Below are 19,503 nucleotides of genomic sequence, written 5' to 3'. Positions count from 1 at the left end.
GCAAACTCCAGAACTGCGCTAATCTCTCATGGATGGTGACATGAACGTAAACATGTAAAATCTAGAGTGCTTGCTCAGGTCCCGTGCCTCCTTCGGTTTCTAGACCTCTCATTGGTACATCACCTTAGCCATCAACAACTCTACTATTTTGTGAGCTCCGTGTTTGAGGAAAGATTGTTCGGAGGGTCGTTTTTTCACAGCCATAGCGTAGCAGCCCTTAGGGAGTTGCCTTAGAGGACAGTAAAAAGGCCCTAGAGAAGGAGGAAATCCCTCAGGTCCCTGTGCCACTGTCTGCTGACCTCATTCGGCACCCTGGGTTTTTAATTAGGCCTCTACTCTGTCCGTTGGTATGGACATTAATCCCGGCATGATTAACCCTGTAAAACCAGTATTAAAAAAGACTTTCCCGTAGTTGGCATGAACACCATGTTTCATAAAAAATCATTTGGAGATAGAATCGTCTGTCCTCTTTTAGACTTCGTTGTTGTTTCTAAATTTAAAAAATGGATTATGTTCTCTTAGTGACTTTTGCAGTAGATACCACCTACCAAAGTGACAGATGATTGCATTAAAATTAGCAACACTGCCCATGAATTAATAGAATTCTATGTTTGTGGAATTAGTCTGCTTTGGTAAAGCAACTTTTACTTACTGCCCTGGCAAGCTGAAACTGGGGAAAGGCTGGTATTCAAGTGAGGCCTTGCTGCCAGTAACAGCTCCCACCCCTCGGTTGTAGCAGTGGGTGTGGGCTACCTGTCTCAAGGGCAGAGTCAGTTCTGAGAACCGTGTTTAGATATCCCCTTGATATCCACTTGCGATTGCTTATTGCAATTTCTGTGTTCTCATTAAAATGCAAATTATATCAATTTCTTTATTATCTTTGTTGTTGTTGTTGTTGAACTTAGGCAGAAGATACTTAATTTCTCAGTCTCCCATTTCTGATTTTTCTGTTGTACCTCCTCAGTAATAGAAGTAAATGCTTTGGCCAGTTGTGACAGCTCCCTGTGCGGGCTGCCACTAGGCGAGGCTCAGCCTGGGTGAGCCTTAGAGGGTGTCTCTGACTTCCTGCTCGTTATCTGATACATGGGTGGAAGGGCACCCCCCTTTGTGGTAACCAAGATGGACTGACAGAGGCTTGTCACACTCTCAGCCCACAGAGGCTGGAGGTGGCTGGTTCTTACCTTATAGCCTTGCTTTGTCTGGGTGGACGGTGCTTAGGGGAGAAGAAAAAAGACACACAGACATGTGCTGCCACTTTGTACTTTTTACGGGGTGAGGTGACTCTTGGCTTCTTTCTGCTGCAGTAAAAAGAGGAAAATCAGCACTGACTGGGGAAGTTTTCCTGCTGAAGTCTTCAGTGAGAGAGATGAGTGCCTTTGGCCTCCTTTTTAAATCGTTCTGAAGATGTTCTCAGTTTGCAAAGTAGGGAATTGGCAGCTTATGTTCAGTTGCTCAATTCTGGTTTACAAAAATGTGCTGGTCTGTGAAATCTACAATCCAAAGAGCGTGGCTGTAGGGAAAAGGCCGCCAGGAAGATGAAGACAGGACAGGAGAGCATGTGGGAATGTCCAGGGAACTCTTCCTCCTCTGACCACCAGGAACTCTTAATGTACGGAGAAGCAGAGTCCCAGGCCACGGTTACATTTGTTACTCTTCTGTATGCCACCCTCTTACTATGACATTACTGATGAAACCCTTTCATGTAGCTCTGCTCTCTTAAAGTTACTAGGGTAACCTAGAGATTGTCTAATCCAAAAGGGAAAGACAGCCTGAGCTGGGCACATTCAGTGTGCTTGAGGATTTCCAAGATTCCCGTGGCTGGTGTTTTTGTTTTTGTCTTTGTTTTATGTTTAAAAAGGAAAAAGCAGCCTCAGAAACTTTATAACAGCCTTTAAAAATCCTTCCTGAGTGTTTGCTTAGCATTAAGATCTCCCGTCCGCATTAACTTTTAGCCTGTTTTGCCAAGAAAAACAACAGGAAACAGCTAACCTCAGACAGAAGAAGCAATGGGACCCTCCACAGTGCGCAAGTGACTTGAGTGCTCACAGGGTCAGCACAGATTTCATTTCCACCATACTTCTTCCTCGCCATAATCATGGTGCTCCGTTCTATAGCTTGTTCCTGGCTAAAATATTCCATTCTGTGACCTCGAAGTTCTCAGATCCTTCCTGCATCTTAAATACACTTGACCTATAAAAGTTACTTGTAATGAGGTTCACCTGGGGTGCGTGCGTGCGTGCGTGTGTGTCAGGGTGTGTGAACTGATGCTGTATTTTCCCTGGATGTAAATCCAGTTGGCACAATGAGACCTGACTGCTTGGAACCTGAACAGAGTGTAAGCCCCTCTCCTGAAGCTACAGTGATTGGTTTCTTTTCTTTAGAAATTGACAGGAAACACCTCCTTCCCCTCTCAGTAATTCCCACAGTCACTTAGACCACTTCAGATACTGTTTCATCAAGAGGATTTTGAAGACATTTAATATCTCCCCAGGACATAAATGAGGCTTCACATGATATGTCCTTTTCTCTCTGGAAAGCCTGACCCCCGCGTAAGTGGCTTCTTTGGCCTGATTCACAGACTCCTTGAATAATGCAGTGCCACGGACTCCAGTTGGGGATCGGCTTGCTGTTATTAACCACAACCTGTGCTATCTGGAGTATATAACACTCCTTAAAGTTTGATTTGGTGCAGGTTGGGGGGGGGAGTCCTTAGTTGTGGTTAAGCAGTCCTGTAATAAGTTAAATAAAATTGCCACATCCTTACAGAAGACATTGGAAATCTGCCTTCCTGTAAAATTAAAAAAAAAAAAAAAAGACTGTGACAAAAGGAATTGACACCCTCCTCAGGCCGTTAGCACTGTGTCAGAGATGCATGGCTTGGCCTGCACAAAGCAGCTGCCGGTCTTCCCCTTAGCAGTATTGTGGGAGTGAAAGGGAGCCATTGGGAGCCTTACAGCTCCTGCTGGAATGAAAGTCTCTTTCATAAGCAAAGATAGGTAGGTCTCTTAGGTCAGCCTGAAAACAGTCCTTGAGTTTCCTGGGGCTGGGAGCCTCTAGGGTTTGAGCTCTGAGAAGCAAGCTTGTGGTTGTCATGGGAAGTCAGGACACAAGGTGGCACAGTAGAACCTTGTTCTGTGCAGAGTGAGGCGGCTCCGAGTTGAGCTAAGCCTGGCGGCTTCCCATTAAATCAAGAAACAGAGCAAGGATCAAGAGTGGTTAACTAGGCACTGCAGCAGTGATGGGGTGAGAAAAATGAGAGGCCGGGTTGCCCCTCCCAGGTGCCTCGTCGGATTTTCCTGCAGCCCCTGAAATGCAGGCTTACTTCAGAAGGTCTGCACATTCATGGATTCCGTGGAAAGATAGTTACTGACCTGAGGTCCAGCTCTGGTTCTGAAGCCCGGCATAGACAGATAAGGTGGACCAAAGACAATCGAATAAACAAGGACTGAAAAATAAAGACGTGGGCACATAAAGTTATTTTAGGGAGTGTCATGGTATCTAGAAACCAGCTGGACTTTGTAAGTCAATTATGACAAAAGGGGTCACTTCATATTGGCTGGTGGCCGGGATCAATTCTGATCGTGTCGAGAAGATGGGAAAGCTTCACATGCCTAGAGCTTCAGACTTACTGTTCCACTATGGGGGAGCAGCCAGTGAAAATGTCCAGGGACTCGAAGCAAAGAGTTTAAAAGTAAATGGCAGCCAGACTAGAACATGTGGACGAGGTGACTCGGGTGGAATGGACCAAGGGCAGCTCAGACGAAGGAGGTCCTGGTGGGATATAGGAAAGAGTGGGAGATTCATCCAAGTGAAGCTACAGCCAAGGGACCGGATCACTGGAGCTGTGCTACACAATGCCATCTCTGGCCTCCATAATAAATCAAAGGGCGTGAACAGTAAGGCTGAGGGTCGGGCGGTAAGGCCTTTGTAGTCATTTAGGAAAGATAAGACAATGGCAATGGCAGTGGAGATGGGAGTGCTTCCGTAGAGGCAGACATGGCGGGAGAGATTAAGATCACCCTAGAAGCCTAGCAGTCTTGTAAAGATAAAATTCAGAAGGTTCTACGAGATAGCTTTCTTCATCCCATGCCTTACTTCCACTACTAAAAATAAGCACTTGTGATAAAAATTGACCCAAAGTCCCCAGGGCTGGAGGGAAGGGGCCTGGTGTGGCTTTTACAACCCAGAAGTGCCTCAGTACCAATTACAGTGATAGCTTTCCCTTGGAGGCCAGTGACCCTAAAATAGGGACACACACAGCATCCTGTTTTTGGAAGAGGAATTCTTACTGAGTTTTTCTCTCAGTGCATGCACTATTTTGAGCTATTGTTTCATAATCCCCTCCCTACTTCCTAATACTATTAAAAGTCAAACTTTGAAATTCGAAGGGACTTCTGTAGAGTTTCCAGACCACTCTAGTCTACCCACCCCAACAGCTTCTCTGTGAGGGAACTGTTGGTAAGAGGAAGAATTAGCAAGGCCAGTCGTGAAACATCCGTACAAGTAGCAGTTGATGTTTGAAGCTGGTGGTCTGTCATTCCAGGAGTGTTCCCCAGGAGTAGAAATATTTTTAGAGTGAGCTAAGACCCCTGAACAGTATAATTACAAATATTCACAACCCACATGATCTAGAGAACTATAAGAACTGCCTTGATTCCACTTTGAATCAGTACATCTTGCAAGGATATTCCCTGGAGAAGGATTGTCCCTGCACTATATCATGACAGAACAGACTTTTTAAAGTGACAGTTCTTCTTTTTCCCTTTATGAAGGCAAGGCTCTATAATCCCCCGCCAACTTCTGACTCATTACTTCTTTTCCCTATACCCCATTAAAAAGAAATCCTTTTATCATGTACTGTCAGGATTCAGTTGCAAACCAGATAAAACTGTTACTGCTACTCTGTTTCCAACTCTTAGGGTCAGCTGTATAGCTTTAGATTTGCTTCTTTGCCCCAGTCAGAGACAGGTCTAACTGTATTTTCAGTATGCACAGCTTTCAGCAGGCAATGATTTATGTACTTGGGACTTAGAGAAATAACTCAGAGGCATGTTAAGAAATTAACTATATAGAGACTCCACCTATGGAAGAGAACCATCTACCCAAATTCAAATCATGACCATGGGTCTGAGATACCATGACAAACTGACCTGTTGTTTGCAGATGTCAGGCGACATTCTCCATGAGGCTGTATGAAAGCGTTTCCATAAATTCATTGTATACTGCATGGACAACTATAGTTTTCATCCCTTCATTGTGGTCTGTTCCCCAGAATAGCATGTTGTGTGGTCTCCTGGGCTACTTACTTGACAGTGTACCCTTGGCCACATTGTTTAACACTTAGTGTGACAATTTTCTCATCTGTAAAGTAAGGAAGCTTTCAGGATTTGCCCAGAGAGCTATTTGTAAAGAGCAGTACACATCTATGCTCACTAGTTGTTTTTACAAGCAGGTCTCACTTTTAAAGATATATACAGATATTAGAAATAAGAAAAGACAGCTTTTCACCCTTCGAGTTATAGGTATACTTCCTATGTGTTTGGGGTTTTGTTTGTGTGGTTTTTTTTCAGCAGCTCTCTTGCATGGTAGGCCAGCCCCCTCCTGATAAGCCACCACCCCAGCCCATACTTCCCATGCTTTTTGAATGAACTGCAGGAACATCCTTCCATTTCAGTGATATTTTTTCTCAAGTGACCATTTATTTCTGAGGAATTGCTTGAAAGTAGTCCATCCATCCTACCTTGGTCTTCCAGCAGCCCATGGCATTAATGCTCCAAGTCTCTCCACATCTGTGTCAGTTCAAGGCTTCTGACTTAGAGGTGAAAGGCTCTGTAACCATTAGCAATCACCAGCCTCGCAAGCCATTTATTTCTCCTAGGGACATATTTATTAGGCTATATGTACTGTGTAATTGAAGCCAACTTCTCTATAGCTGTAAAACCTGACCAACTATATTCTTAATCTTCTCTGCAAGATGCCAGGTGACACAGCATGGGAACTCCTTACTCCAGATCTTGAAGTCCAGCCAGCCCTCTGCATAGTGACCATTAGTAGGCTTCCTAAGGAAGAATGCCTTCATCTTTCTGGGGCCAGTGGGTCTGGTCCACGTGTTCTTGGCAGCTGACACTGTGTTTGCATTGAAAAATTACTCTGCAGAGCTGATGATGGTCTTTGGCTAGAGGAAAGGGGGGAAAAATCAAACAGTTCAAACTAGAATAATTTTTCATTTTGTTTTCTGGATTTAATTTTGTGATGTATTGTGTTTGTCAGATGCATCAGTGGAAATGTACCCTGGCTCGAGCTTTGCTTTGAGTCTATGTTGACATACTTATTTAGCCTGAAACAACCTTAAAAGTCATGATCCTTCTTCAGTCAATCATCAGTCATTGCATGTAGCTGCCAGCTTCTCCGAGCCCCATGGGCAAACTCCGACTGTCCTTCGATTCCAGCCCATCCCCTCTGCTCCTTTCTTCCTGAAAGAATCGCTTTCTTTTCTCGGTTCTGCATGTGGCAGGGTTGCCTTTTATCATGGTGGTTCATGCTCACCACTCTGTTATTTGGGTTTGTGAACAGCCTGGGAACCTCTCCAGGGCAAAGGTCCTAGCCCGAGTTCCTGGATCTCCCCAGCCATGCTCTGCTAGGCATATGGCAGCGCTCAGTAAATCTTGGATGGAGGAATAATCTCATGCCAGGTTCCTTCTTATGATCCGGGTCTTAGCTAAAATGCCGTCTCTTCAGTGGACTACTTTGTTGACCAGAGTTTAGAGTAGCTGTTCCCAGGTCCAGCCTCTTTCTCATTGTAATTCTGCATTGCCATCAAAGAAGAAACTCCTCACGGGATCACGGGAATTATCTACCGTGCTGTTGATTCTCTTCACAGTGTGGGAAATCAGGACTTCAGCCTGCTCAGTGCATTTTAACTCATGGCACATAGTAGGGCTTCTATGCACTGTGGTTAAACTTGTGAGTGAATCTGTCCTAATCCCTTCCAGCCTGAGCTCTCCCTAGCATTTCAGTTTTATCTGCATGGAGGCCAGTAGAAATTAGTGTTCTCACTTAAATCTATTATATTGTGTCTGTTCTCTATCAAACAAAACAAGAAAGCTAGTTGGTAAGGAATGGTATTCATGGCTTGTTTAAGAAGTACTGGTTTTCAGACTATCATCATTTCGGCTTGGATGGAGGAGCCTTGTTCTCAGCTGTCTGTCCTACCCAGTGGTCCCTCTCTCCCAGCTCACCACCATAAACAGGCTGATGCGTTAACTAGCAGAAACAGTATTCACAGAGCAGCCTCTTGCTTCTGAATGTTAGTGTTGTGGTGTGTTCTTCAATGCAGTTCCTCCCCTCACAATCATTTTCTATAGACTTCCTTCTAGACAGTTCCAAGAAAAGGAGATGTGTGCAGTGGCATGCAGAATAGTGACCTAGGGTTTGTTGAACCGCTCAAAGAAAACCCAAGTGTTTGTAGCAGGATGGCCGTGTCTGGAGACACAGTGAAAGGGGAGTGGAAGCCAATAATGAAGGAAGTGCCGGCCAGTGATGCTGTGCGTTTTTTCTTGTTTGTTAGATCCTCTTCGCATGTCACAGCGACTTCAGAATTCACCTTTTCAACACCCTCTGCCCAGTTTTTTTCTTCATTCTGTTAGTCAGGGAGGGTTGCTTGGGACCTTGTGTCCTTTAATCCTGGAGGACACTGGGGCCGTAGAAGCCCTCTGTCACGGCAACTCCAGGTTCACTGAGCCAAAGTGAAGTTTCTGTTTAGCTTCCCCAATAGCTCAGCTGAGTACTCCTATTTCTTCACCATTTCATTCTGTCATTAGGGCAAGGACAAATGTTTATCTAGACAAAACTATGTGTGCATCAGCCTGACATGGTAGTTTACCATATATTTCTACTGTTCAGAGGTTGAGACAGGAGGGCCGTGAGTTCAAAGCCGGCCTGAGATACATATTAAGACCTGGTCTCAAAAATAAAAAGAGAACAAAACCAAGGGTTGATGACACAGCCCAGCTGGTATAGCACTGACTTGGCATACATGGGACCCTGGGTTCAATCCTCTTACCAGGAAGGGAAAGTGATGTGTCTGCTCTCATTTGCAGGGAAAGAAGCGATGCGTACAAGATGCAGAAGTCAGTGAGAACCCTAGCAATTGTTCTCAAATGTGTCTTACTTTAAAAGGCGGTGCAGATTCGTGTTTAGTGTAGTATCCTTGTGTATATGTATGTTCACAAATAAAGCTTTCCTTGTTGCAGGAGATAACAACATACGTAGTAAAGGCACCTGGAACCCCCTGAGCCAAAGAAAGTGATGTTTCTGTGTATGACTTCCTTGCTTCCCAGATGCTTGTATAGTGTTACTTTCTCCTGTAAGTTATCTGTGCCCAGCCATTAAAGCATTTCTTCAGGAATATCATTCTCCCACTTAGTAATGTGAGAGTGAGTCTGGGAGCAGAGTTTATGGCTTTGGTATTTAATGAGGGAGAGAGCACTCCCTGTCGAGGTGTTAATGGTTGTGTCCCATTCACTAGATCGTTTGCCTTTTGTTTTCTCTGCTGGGAAGTGTAGAGATCCGGGTCCCAGGCTTTTCTCACTGCATGTATCACACATAGGCTCACACCTTGAGCATTCTGGATTCTCTTAGAAGTAGCATTTGCTGCTGCTTGGGTGCAAAGAGCAGATGGCGCCATCCATCAATGCCGCCTTCTCCCTCTTTGGGGAACCTTCTTACCTTGAGTGGACCATATGAGCCCACCAAGTCAGGTGCTGCTTGTGCCCATATGCCTCACAAGCAGTATGTGGTGGGCGTCGTAGAGCACGGTCCTCTCTCCTGCTGCAACAGGGTGCAAGAAGAATGAATTCGCCTAAGCAGACCAGGGCTCTGCCATGGAGAAGGAGTCTACCCAGCACAGGGTGTGCTGCAGTTGCGTCTTTCTGGGGAGGAGCCGTGTGCCATGATTTCTAGGGCTTAGAGAATGTGTCCCCAAATGGGACCCTTTGACTGTGTTCTAGGGCTTTTCCCAGCTGCTTGCAATCCTTCTGAATAGGTTTTGCTAAAATAAATTATAAATTGTAATAAGGAAGTTTGTTCCAGCATTCATATTTATTAGATTTTAAGATTTAATGACCATAAGGGCCTAAAACAAATCTTTGGTTCCTCCCACACACACACACACTTTAAAGCAGTCAAGTGGAATGTCTTGATTTTGACTATTTAAATATTAATTTGTGGTCATAACCTACTTTGGGCTTCTGTCAAAGGGTGTGGTTTTTAAAATGAAGGTTTCAGCAACTCACTGGCAGAGAAAAATAAAGGCCTTCTTACAAAGAGGTGTTCTTGTTTGTTGTAAAATACAATTTGTGGGGCCAGGCATGGTGGTCCATGCCTTTAATCCCAGCACTGGGGAGGCAGAGGCAGGCGGATCTCTGTGAGTTCGAGGCCAGCCTGGTCTACAGAGTTAGTTCCAGGGCAGCAAGGGCTACACCTAGAAACCCTGTGGGGGCGCGGGGGAGTGGTAGATTTTTCAGGTTAGCTGGGACCTTCTGGAACATCATATGGGCAACTTCCTAGAGGAAACATGCATCAATTGGCTACACCAATTTCTTTCATGCTGGTTGATATTTTACTGTTAATAGTAGAAGGGCTATTAGCTAATTTCTATTTTAGAATTGCTATCTTTTTACCTCAGTGAGATCAGTAATGATGAATAATGTCCGTGTTATCAGTTTGGGGACCTTCACAGAAGGCAAAACTGTGTGTCTGTGTTTACTGCCTCCCTCCTGTTACACTCCATACTGTTCACACTGAGTTTGTGTTTTGGAGGCGGTCTCTGCATTGTTACCTGAAGAGAGAGCTCATTCCTTCAAAGCGTGTGGAGTGCTTTGTTGGTGGATTACCCCACAAGTTATTTAGAAGTTCTGGTGATTTTCAGTTTGCCTATGTGTTAAAATGCTGCAGTGAACGTCTTTGTGGGTGCACCATAGGGAATCTGTGATTGTTCCTCTGTGGCAGAGAATGAAGCATACCATGACCTTACAAATGGCAGTCTTAAGAGAGACAGTTGGTGACTACCCAGACCGAAGTCTTACAAAGCCAGTTGGAGACTGTATAAGAAGTTTTGTGGGGCTGGAGAGATGACTCAGAGGTTAAGAGCGCTGACTACTCTTCCAGAGGTCCTGAGTTCAATTCCCAGCAACCACATGGTGTCTCACAACCATCTGTAATGAGATCTGGTGCCCTCTTCTGGCCTGCAGTCACATATGCTGTATACATAATAAATAAATAAATCTTTTTTTAAAAAAAGAAAAAAAAGAAGTTTTGTGGAGGGCCAATAGATACTGATCAATCGAGTTTTATAAAAACTGTCATGAAACTTGGCTTATTACAATTAAGTGTGTAAGAATTAGGAGAAAATGTGAACATACCCATGTAATAGTATATAGTTTCAAAATGTATGCAGTGATTCAGTAATATCATTTGATAAAGATTCCTTATGGATAGCCTATTGGCCAATAAAAGCACCCAATTCTTTTATATTAAAGTCATATAAAAATTATTCAGTCCAGTCTGAAATCTGTAAGTAAATCCTCCCCTAAATCTTTTTATATGTTAATTAACTCAGCAAAATGATTGTTTTCCTGATTGAAATTGGCTAATCCTAATCATTTTTTTCATCGATGATGTCCGTCAGCCAAGGAAGGTAAAAGAACATGATGTTGGAATAGGACCAGGACAGGACAGAGGCTCTCAGGGATTTTGTGTTATTTAATTGCCTTAACAATCTTAAAAAAGGAGCCTTGTGATTTCCATTTATTAGTGCAGAAACTCAGCTGCAAAAGACTCCAAAGTGACCCGCCTGCCTCTGCCTCACTTGAAACAGTGACACTTTCTGCTCTGTCATAATTTCTTTAAACATGTTCCTGAGGTGACTCTTACCTTGGCATCAGAAACCTTGAGAGATTTTTGTTAATACTGCAGGTTTCTGCTCCCCTGAGGTGGGTAGAGGGTGCTGGGGTTGTGCCTTTTTTTTTTTTAAAGGAAGTGTTACATTTTGAATTCTGAGACCTACTCTGTCAGACCATGGTAACCTCATTTTTGTGATGTGAGAAGCCTTGTCAGAGAGTGCCCCTAACTTCTCTGAGGACCAGTGTGACTCTTGCCAGGCCTCACTGGTAGTGTGGACTTTAGCACTGCTCATCTGAGTGGGATCCTCCTGCCTGCCCACTTCCGCCGCTTCTTGTGATTCTTGCTGGGTTAGCATGGCTTCCCATCTGACAAGTGACTTCCCAAAGACTTGAAATTCAGTAGGCTGCATCAGAATCACTTCTCAGAGCCAAGCTGAAATGGCTGTGCAGAATCATCGCATCCCAAATGTGTCTTTGGCATTGGTGCAGATGGGATCTGCAGCTTGTGGTCTAACTCCTGCTCCAACAAGAAAAAAGAAAGAGGTGGCAGTTGGGGAAGTGATTACTTTTCTGACACCAGCTTGTACTTGTTTTCCTTTCTCACCTCCCTTCCCCACGCTTGTTTGGTGACAGAGTCCCCATAAGCCTGCCTCTGATGGCTGCTCATTTTCCTAGAAGTGATGATATCACTGGCTGCCTCCCTCCCTCCCGCGCCGGCCGGCCCTCCCACCAAGGACGGCGGGGTCTGCGGACAGCCCACCAGGTTCAGCCACCACCTGTCTCCTTTGCCGGTCTCTTTCTCCCTTACTAGCTTTTTCTCTCGGCTTTGTGAAATTCTCCTTCTTCCTTCCAAATGGCATGCTTACCTCTCCAGAGCCCAGTCCAAGCCCCGGTCTCTTCCAGAAGCCAAGTTAGGGAGCTGCTTCTATGACTGACAGATCTCAAGATGTGTGCTGATGATCCAGAGGGTATCCTAAACCAACTTGAACTTGTCCTCCTATTTTATCCTTCTCTGCTGGCGAAAGAACAGTCGGCTTTGTGTTGCGGCTGAGCTCATCCAAGCTAAAGGAGGCATCTCTTTGCCTGAAATACATAGGGGAATAAAAAGACGGGAGGGGGGATATAAATTTAACCATGCTGTCCTTTAAAACTAAATATATACCCCTTTCTCTGCCCTGATTGGTCCATTTCCGTTGACAAGTGGATCGTAAGGAAAGGGAATATCCTGAACTTAATTGTAAGTTAAGTCTCTCTTAATCCAGAAGAGCATTTGAGATTCTGTCCAAGTGTTCAATTTCCCAGGCCGCTGAGGTCTGTGAATTTCTTTTCCCAGCCTCCAGGCTGCTGCAGCACCAGTCAGCATAGCTAATGCAGATAGATCTCCTGCCTCTCGCTCTCCTCCTCCCTCAGCTTTGATTCGATATGAACAGCCTGGTAACTCCGATGCTGGGGAGGAACCTGACAGAACTCTGCAGATGACTAGGTGGCCATGAAACACCTGGGGATTGTTCTTTAAGAAAAGGTAACATTTATATGCTAATGATGTCTCCTCCCCCCTCTCCTTGTTGCATTTTTTTCTAGGGCTACCAGTTCCCAAGAAGAGTCCAAAGTCGGTAAGGACTTGTCATTTACTTGGTGTTTGGGTGGGGAGGGGGCGAGGAGGGGGAGCGGGGGACCCCAGCGGAAGGAAGGTTCGCTGCCTGGTTTCACCTCACTAAATGTGTTTTAGAGTGGATGCAGGAGCCAGGAGCAGAGGCTCGTTTAATTAAGTTCTGGGGATATGTTTGATACAGATGGTGTTTGGGTTTGTCTTCTAACTATGCAGAGATGTGTAAGCAGGATGCAAAAGCTTTGAGGATTGAGACAATGCAGTTTGGCTTCCCTACACAAATGCTCGCAACTCCTTTGAATGGGCGAGTTTCTGAGCTGTTTCAACTTGATACAAATGCTATTGTTTCCTTTGGGGGAGGAAGAGAGAGAAACGGCTCCACCTGCTTCTCAACTGGTGTTCGCCGGCAGCCGTTCACATGGCTACCGGCTCTCTCAGAGCTTCCTTATGCACTCAATGGTGAATTAATCACATAACCAAAAGCCCGTGGGTTTGGAGAATTGCTATGCCCGTGTATGTCCATGCTCAGGTGGAATGGTGTTCACTGCCTGGCACTGAGAAGAAGACATTTCCTTGCTGGGGAAATGTCCTTTGTTGTTTTGCTAGCTTTAGCAGCATTATGCTGCAGGTATAGGATTCTTTAAAAAAAAAAAAAAAAAAAATCAATGTTTTGCTGTCCTTTCTAATCTGGTTTCCCTGAAGATGCATTACCTACTTGGCATGCTGGCTAATAGCCTAGAGGCTATAGTGTTTTGTTTGGTTGTATGAGCTTTTACTCCCAGGGCACTAACAACAAATTAAAATGCTCCTTAAAAACTCAAAATCTGTGATTTGAATGCCTGTGAAATTGAACTAGGTGGTAGAAGCTTCCCAGGTCATTAATATTAGGATTTAAAAGGGGGGGGGGCTTCCTTGTAACTTAGAAGATTTCTGAATGGGGAAATTTGTAGCTTTGTGCCATCCGGAGGAGGACATTGAAAACTTTGCAGCTTCAGGCGCTGCAGCTGAATTCTTTACACCTGTCTCCAAGCATGGCAGCACCAGGCAGAAGTTTATTAAGGAGATGAGCGAGGGGAGCTTTACGCCCTCGGAAGCCCGACTCCCTAGTTCTGCAAAGAGAAAAACCTGCAGTAGTTAATGTGCTTCTGGTGGCACAGGGCTGGCCCTGGCAACTGGAGCACTGACTTCAGGGCTGCTTCCCGTGTCAGTTTGTGTTAATGTCCAGGCAGGAAAGTGCTGCTTGGTGCCCACATTGAAACCACAGAGATGCCCGAGTGGCTGCATGTGCGCATGTGTTTATCGCCATCCCTGGGTCATCGTCAGAAACCCATTCAGCCTTCAGCCCAACCGAATGCAGCTGGAAGATGTGTCTCCCGAGCTTGAGTTAGTGTGAGCCTTCCATGACCATGCTGTGCTGATGCATGGACCTGTTTTACACACCCCACACACATGCTGTGGAATCCTGACCGGGAGCCACCGCTTTGCACTAATAACATGATTTCAGGTATCGGGGTGTTCGCTGCTGTTAGCACCTGTGCAGGAGAGGTTTCTGTGATGTTTGTATATCATCTTCCCTGGAGTAGTTCAGAATTACCTGGTGGACCCCTAGTAGTATCAAGCATGTACAGAGCCCAGGTTCTTGAAATCAGTTAAGAGAATTCTCTGGTAGCTTATTTTTGTAGTTGCCATGTCGTTAGTGAGCAACAAGCCAATTACTTGGGTTGCATTCCTAGGGAAAAAAAAAAGCGCTCTTAACTGCTTTGCCCACAGTCTGCTGGCTTCTAATCACCACAAGCTAAGAAGGTGGGGGCTGCTGGACCCAAGAGCTTGGAGCTTGTCCTCACCCAGGTCCTGCTCCAGGACAAGGATGGCAGCTTGCATAGCATGCTGGCACTCCGGCAGCTACTGCACATGATTAGGGGACTATCAGCCAAGGGCTGCTGTTGGCAGGAGAGCACTACAAACATCTGTGATCAGTGGAGGCTTGTACAGGTGGATGGAAAGCTGTTTCCCTTTCCCCGGGTTGTGTTTGGATGATGTCCTGCCAATGGGACAGATGATGATGAGATGTTTTCAGTCGGGTTGGAGGGAACCCACAGGGACGATGGGTTTCCAGGTGCTGGTTGAGGCACTCAGGTGATGACAGATAGTGTCAATTCTACAGGCTGCAGAATGAAAAGTGCAGCAGTTGGACCTGGGTTGTGATCCGTGTAGATTCCACCCCAGCTCTGTGGTTTAGTATCTAAACCAGGTCCTCACTCTTGGTTGCTTGTTCTCCCCGCTGTACCCCCGAGGTTCTGACACGCTCGGCTTCCTCCGATGATGGACAGGGTCTCTGTGTTGCCATACTTTTTCTTTCTTCTTTAATGTTTTCAATAATTAGGCAGTTGAGATTTTATTGAGCAGAAGGGTTTAGCATTTTAATGTTGTTCCTCCTCCTGGGTTGTCCCTATAGCTTACCCTTAATAAGAATTTAACTTGCTAGATTTAGTTTAAATGGCAAGTTTGTGGGTTTTCGTATACTCTTGTGGGATAATGGTGGTATCTTAATAATGTCTGATTAATTTAATACCTGGATTTCTACGTCACAGATTTTCTACCACATGGCAGTAAAAAAATAAGACACATTTGCTGTGGGATTTTAGACGTCTCTAGAAAACTTAAGTTGTGGCCCAACTTAATCATTCTGACTAGAAACTTAATTTTAACTGTCAGTTTATATCAAACACAGAGATCTTGTGTGGGGCCTTTAAACTCTGAATTGCACACTCAAACATCTTGTAAGGCAGATGCGCCTGTATTCCTGCTGGGTCCCATCCCACCTCCCCATCCTCCCTTTGTTAATCTGTCCATTGCTCTGCCTCTTCACCAATCTTCTATTCATTTGTCCATCCATACGTGTATCCTCCACTTACTCAACCGTTTATCCAGCTTTTCATTCAGCAAATCAGTAGTAAGGACTACTAAGATGGAACTTGAAATGAGACATTGGAAGTACAAATGTTTACTGTCTTCAGATGCTACAATAGTGCAGGTATCCAGAAACTAAGACAGAAGATATCCCTGACTCCCAGCAACTGGGGAGAGAAATATATACCACATCAACAGACAGAGCTGTCTAGACCTTCTCTGCCTAGGGATTAAAGTCTGGTGGAAGTACACATTGAAAGTGGATAAAGGGAGGACCACGTGCACACATTACGCTAGTCATCCCGCTGTCAGTTCCAGTGACCTACATTGAATAGTCTTACAAAGCCCAGACCCAAGGTAGAATAAAGAACTGTGCTAAACTGTGAAATTATTTGGAGTTCTCTGGCAGGCTGGGAACACCCAAAGTTTTACAAACAGTGACAAGATGGTGTCTTCAAGACAGCAATAGGAAGTTTGACTTCCATCCCCTTTACCTACAAGAGATACTGAACAACATTTCTAGAACTAGACATTAAGACATGTAAGGGGGACACGAGATCTCTTATGTGATGTATGTTTTTAGGAGACAAAAGACCTCTTAGGTCATGTATGCATTGGGGAGACATAAGACCTCTTAGATGATGATGTATGGATTGAGAAGACAGAGACACAAGAAATCTTAGATGATGATGTATGCACTGGGGAGACACAAGACCTCCTAGATGATGATGATATATGCATTGGAGAGACACAAGACCTCTTAGATGATGGTGTATGCATTGGAGAGACACAAGACCTCCTAGATGATGATGTATGCATTGGGGAGACACAAGACCTCTTAGATGACATATGCATTGAGTGACTCCTGCCTGAGTTGCTCTCTGTGATGCGCACTACCTCTCACACTGCACTCCTAGTCTTCACAGTTCCAAAGCTTCCATGTAGATCTCATCAAAGCTTCTTCAGACCACAAGGAAAAGCCGTGAGAATGGTAGACAAGGAAAGGAATAGACTGACTTCAAATTGTCAATCAAATTGTCCCACCTCAGTGAACAGCACATTGGAGCCCTTAGAAGCGTAGACTTTCCATTTTCCTAAATTTCTTACATCTTATGTGACTCAGATTTCATTTTTATGTTCAACCAGTGTTCTGCTCTTCTCCATTAATTCCCTTCACCTGTCTTTGAGAAGAAATTTGATATGGAAGCTGATAAGAGATACAGGAAAAGGCAAAAGTAAAGAGCAGCCTATGCTTTGGCCTAGACCTGATATCTGATTTTCACACTTCTAATGACCTTGGCCTCATACCTCAGCAGCACTTGGATCTGCTCCTATTGTCCATGAAAATCGCTGCAGTGGCCTTGGGTCTTGGCAGATACATCAACTGTAAATAATTTGGCTTTAAAATGGATCAATTTGTCATTTTTAAGCCACATGAATTCTTCTCATCATCTAAGCTCCTAAGTGCTGTCTGTATTCATTTGCTCTTCCGAGCAAATATTTTCAGTTCACTTTATAAGAACCTCCATTTCTAAACCATTCTGTGAAATACTGATGAGATAAATTTTTCCCCATTTCCATTTATAAAAACCATTGCGCCTTCCCAATTTTCCTGACCTGACAGTAAGTAGGATGAGAATCATTCATTTTAGGGAGATAGGTACAATTTCATTCTAAAAGGTTTTGTGATACAAGTTCATGGCCAAGGACTCTTAAGGAGATTTAAAATTAAGCCCATTCCTTCTTCCAAGTTGGCAGAGATTTGAGAATCAGAAATGAAATTCTTAGTTAAAAAGTATCAGCCTAGTGACAGTAGTTAGGATTGGTGATTTCTGTCTGGTTATGTGGCTTCCCAATCATTAACTCAAGCCGGGAGTGTTGTTGGGGTGAATGCATTGTTTCTAAGGTGGAGATGGCAGGGGTGAGTTCTTTGTTTCTGAGGTATTTTCTTCCTCCTCCTGTCTCCCACTGGACCTCTCAGCAGTGCCTAATCCTCATCACACCCCTGCCCCAGGGGAGGCAGAGCAACAAGGAACCTCAGCCTGGCCTTTCCGCTTCCTGTCCTTTCTCTATGTCATTTCTAAAATGAGAATGAACCAGTTAACTCCTGGTTCATTCTCATTTTAGCGTCAATAGATTCTTCCTCCAGAGCTAGAAAGGAAGCCTCTCCTTACAGTGTCACATAAGGCACTTGCCTGATTCGCCTTCCAAGTTCATGTCCAGCTCCCCATCCCCTCGCAGTGTCACACTAGCCATTCATTCTGCAAACTGCAAGCTGTCCAAGATCATTTCTATGTTAGGACTTAGCATATGCCGGGTCCATTGCCAAAACACTCTTCTATACGCCCATCCTTCAACCAGCTATCCAAAGGACATTGTGGTGCATTGTTTTCAATATATTCTGAATATCTGATTCATATAATATCCATCTACACATATACATTCATACTTGGTTATAAATTCCAGGCAGTTAGGTAACATCTTTTTATTTATCTGTTGTGTTTCTTAGTGTCTGGCACAGTATAAATTATCCATTTGTATTTGTTGATCGAGTTGAATAAATACATCGCAGGTGGTTGTAGGTAGGCCTTGACTGATATCCTGTTGTTAGTGTGCTAGGTGTTTCTCTCCGTCCATGTGCTACATGCACAGGCTTCCCTTTCTTAACAGGGCTAAAGATACAGCCTTAGGGCTCCTTGTCTTAGAGCTAGCGTCTCACTTAGGGAAATGAATTGAAGGTAGCACACACATATAACCCTAGCACTTCAGAGGCAGGAGCAGGAAAATTGAGAGTTTGAGTTTAGCCTGGGCTACATATTAAAACTTTCTTTAAACACACACACACACACACACACACACACACACACACACACACACAAAGTGAACAAACTATAAAGAAAAACAGATGAATGGCATTCATATTGCTTGCAGATCTAAATCTGTGCTGTCTCAACTGAGAAGTAAATTTTCTTTCATGCGCAAAGCCTTCTGGTAGACAGTCAAGAAAAGCCATACAAACTGAAGGGGCAGGAAGATAGCTCAGTCGGTAAAATGATCACACAGGCATCAGGAACTCAAGCTCATCCCCTAGCATCTACATTTTTTAAGAAGTATACAGTGGTGTATGCATATAATCCTAGTACTGAGGAGGTACAGATGGCAGATGTGTTGTTTGGTAATCAGCCCGCCTAGCTTAATCAAGGACCTCCAGACTTAAAAAAGGGCTGTCTCAAAACCCTGAAGTGCATGGCACCTAAGGAACAGCACCCAAGGTTACCCTCTGGCTTCCACAAAAAATACATATGCACCTGTATGCATACAGACCTGATCACGTGTACATACACACACACACACACACACACACACACACACACACACACACACACACACACCAGATTACTTTAACTTGAGAGCCCTGTAAATCCTGCTTTTTCCTTGACCAGTTTTGGGCTCTAATAAAGGATGTCACAGAAAATAGAAAACACTTGTGAAATGTTTGCACACATACACACAGAGCACAACTCCAAAAACCCTAAGATTCACATGATAGAATGCATCTTTAAATTGAAGAGAAGTAGTCAGATTTAAAAATGAACATAGAACAGGGCTAAATCTTAGCAAGGTAAAAATCCAGAAAGCTTCCGGATTACTGGACCATAGCCTTTTAGTTTGGCATCAGGTTAAACTAGTGAGTGACGGCTCTGGAGTATAGTTTTTGGAGCACGTTCTCCAAATTTTTGGATATACCTTTCTGACTGAGAGGCAACATTAGATGACATAAAGGGACTGAGAGGCCCAGTGTGACAGAGATGCAGTTTTGTTCCTTCATCCAAGTGTGCCATCAGACTTAAATGAGCCTTTATGGCTAGGTGAGAAAGGCTGTTATAATTTGAAAAGTGGCTAAAGTGTTTTCAGGAGACTTCATCTGCATACTCCCTTTATGGCCAAGCAGCTCTCTAGTTAAACCGGAGGCTGGGTTCTCTGTGTCCTTAGTTGTTACACTAAGATAAACATCCTAGAGCCTTAGAAACCCATTTGCGCAACATGTATGATGGTGTGTGCATGACTCTTCTCATTGGGGTG

At 44.3% G+C, this 19,503-nt stretch overlaps 1 protein-coding gene across 50 annotated transcripts in view; it reads left to right on the top strand.

The window, feature by feature from the left end:
• The window catches only part of Magi1 (membrane associated guanylate kinase, WW and PDZ domain containing 1), a 650,928-nt gene that overhangs the window by 593,906 nt on the left and 37,519 nt on the right, over positions 1–19,503 (top strand). For all 50 annotated transcript variants that reach the window (XM_076567400.1, XM_076567410.1, XM_076567406.1 and 47 more), the window contains one exon: positions 12,483–12,514. In XM_076567400.1, the coding sequence (XP_076423515.1) occupies positions 12,483–12,514 (32 nt within the window). The remainder of the gene's footprint in view (positions 1–12,482; positions 12,515–19,503) is intronic.

This window comes from Peromyscus maniculatus, chromosome 3, assembly GCF_049852395.1.
Source record: "Peromyscus maniculatus bairdii isolate BWxNUB_F1_BW_parent chromosome 3, HU_Pman_BW_mat_3.1, whole genome shotgun sequence".
NCBI lineage: Eukaryota > Metazoa > Chordata > Mammalia > Rodentia > Cricetidae > Peromyscus > Peromyscus maniculatus.
This window is presented reverse-complemented; position numbering and strand designations above follow the sequence as displayed.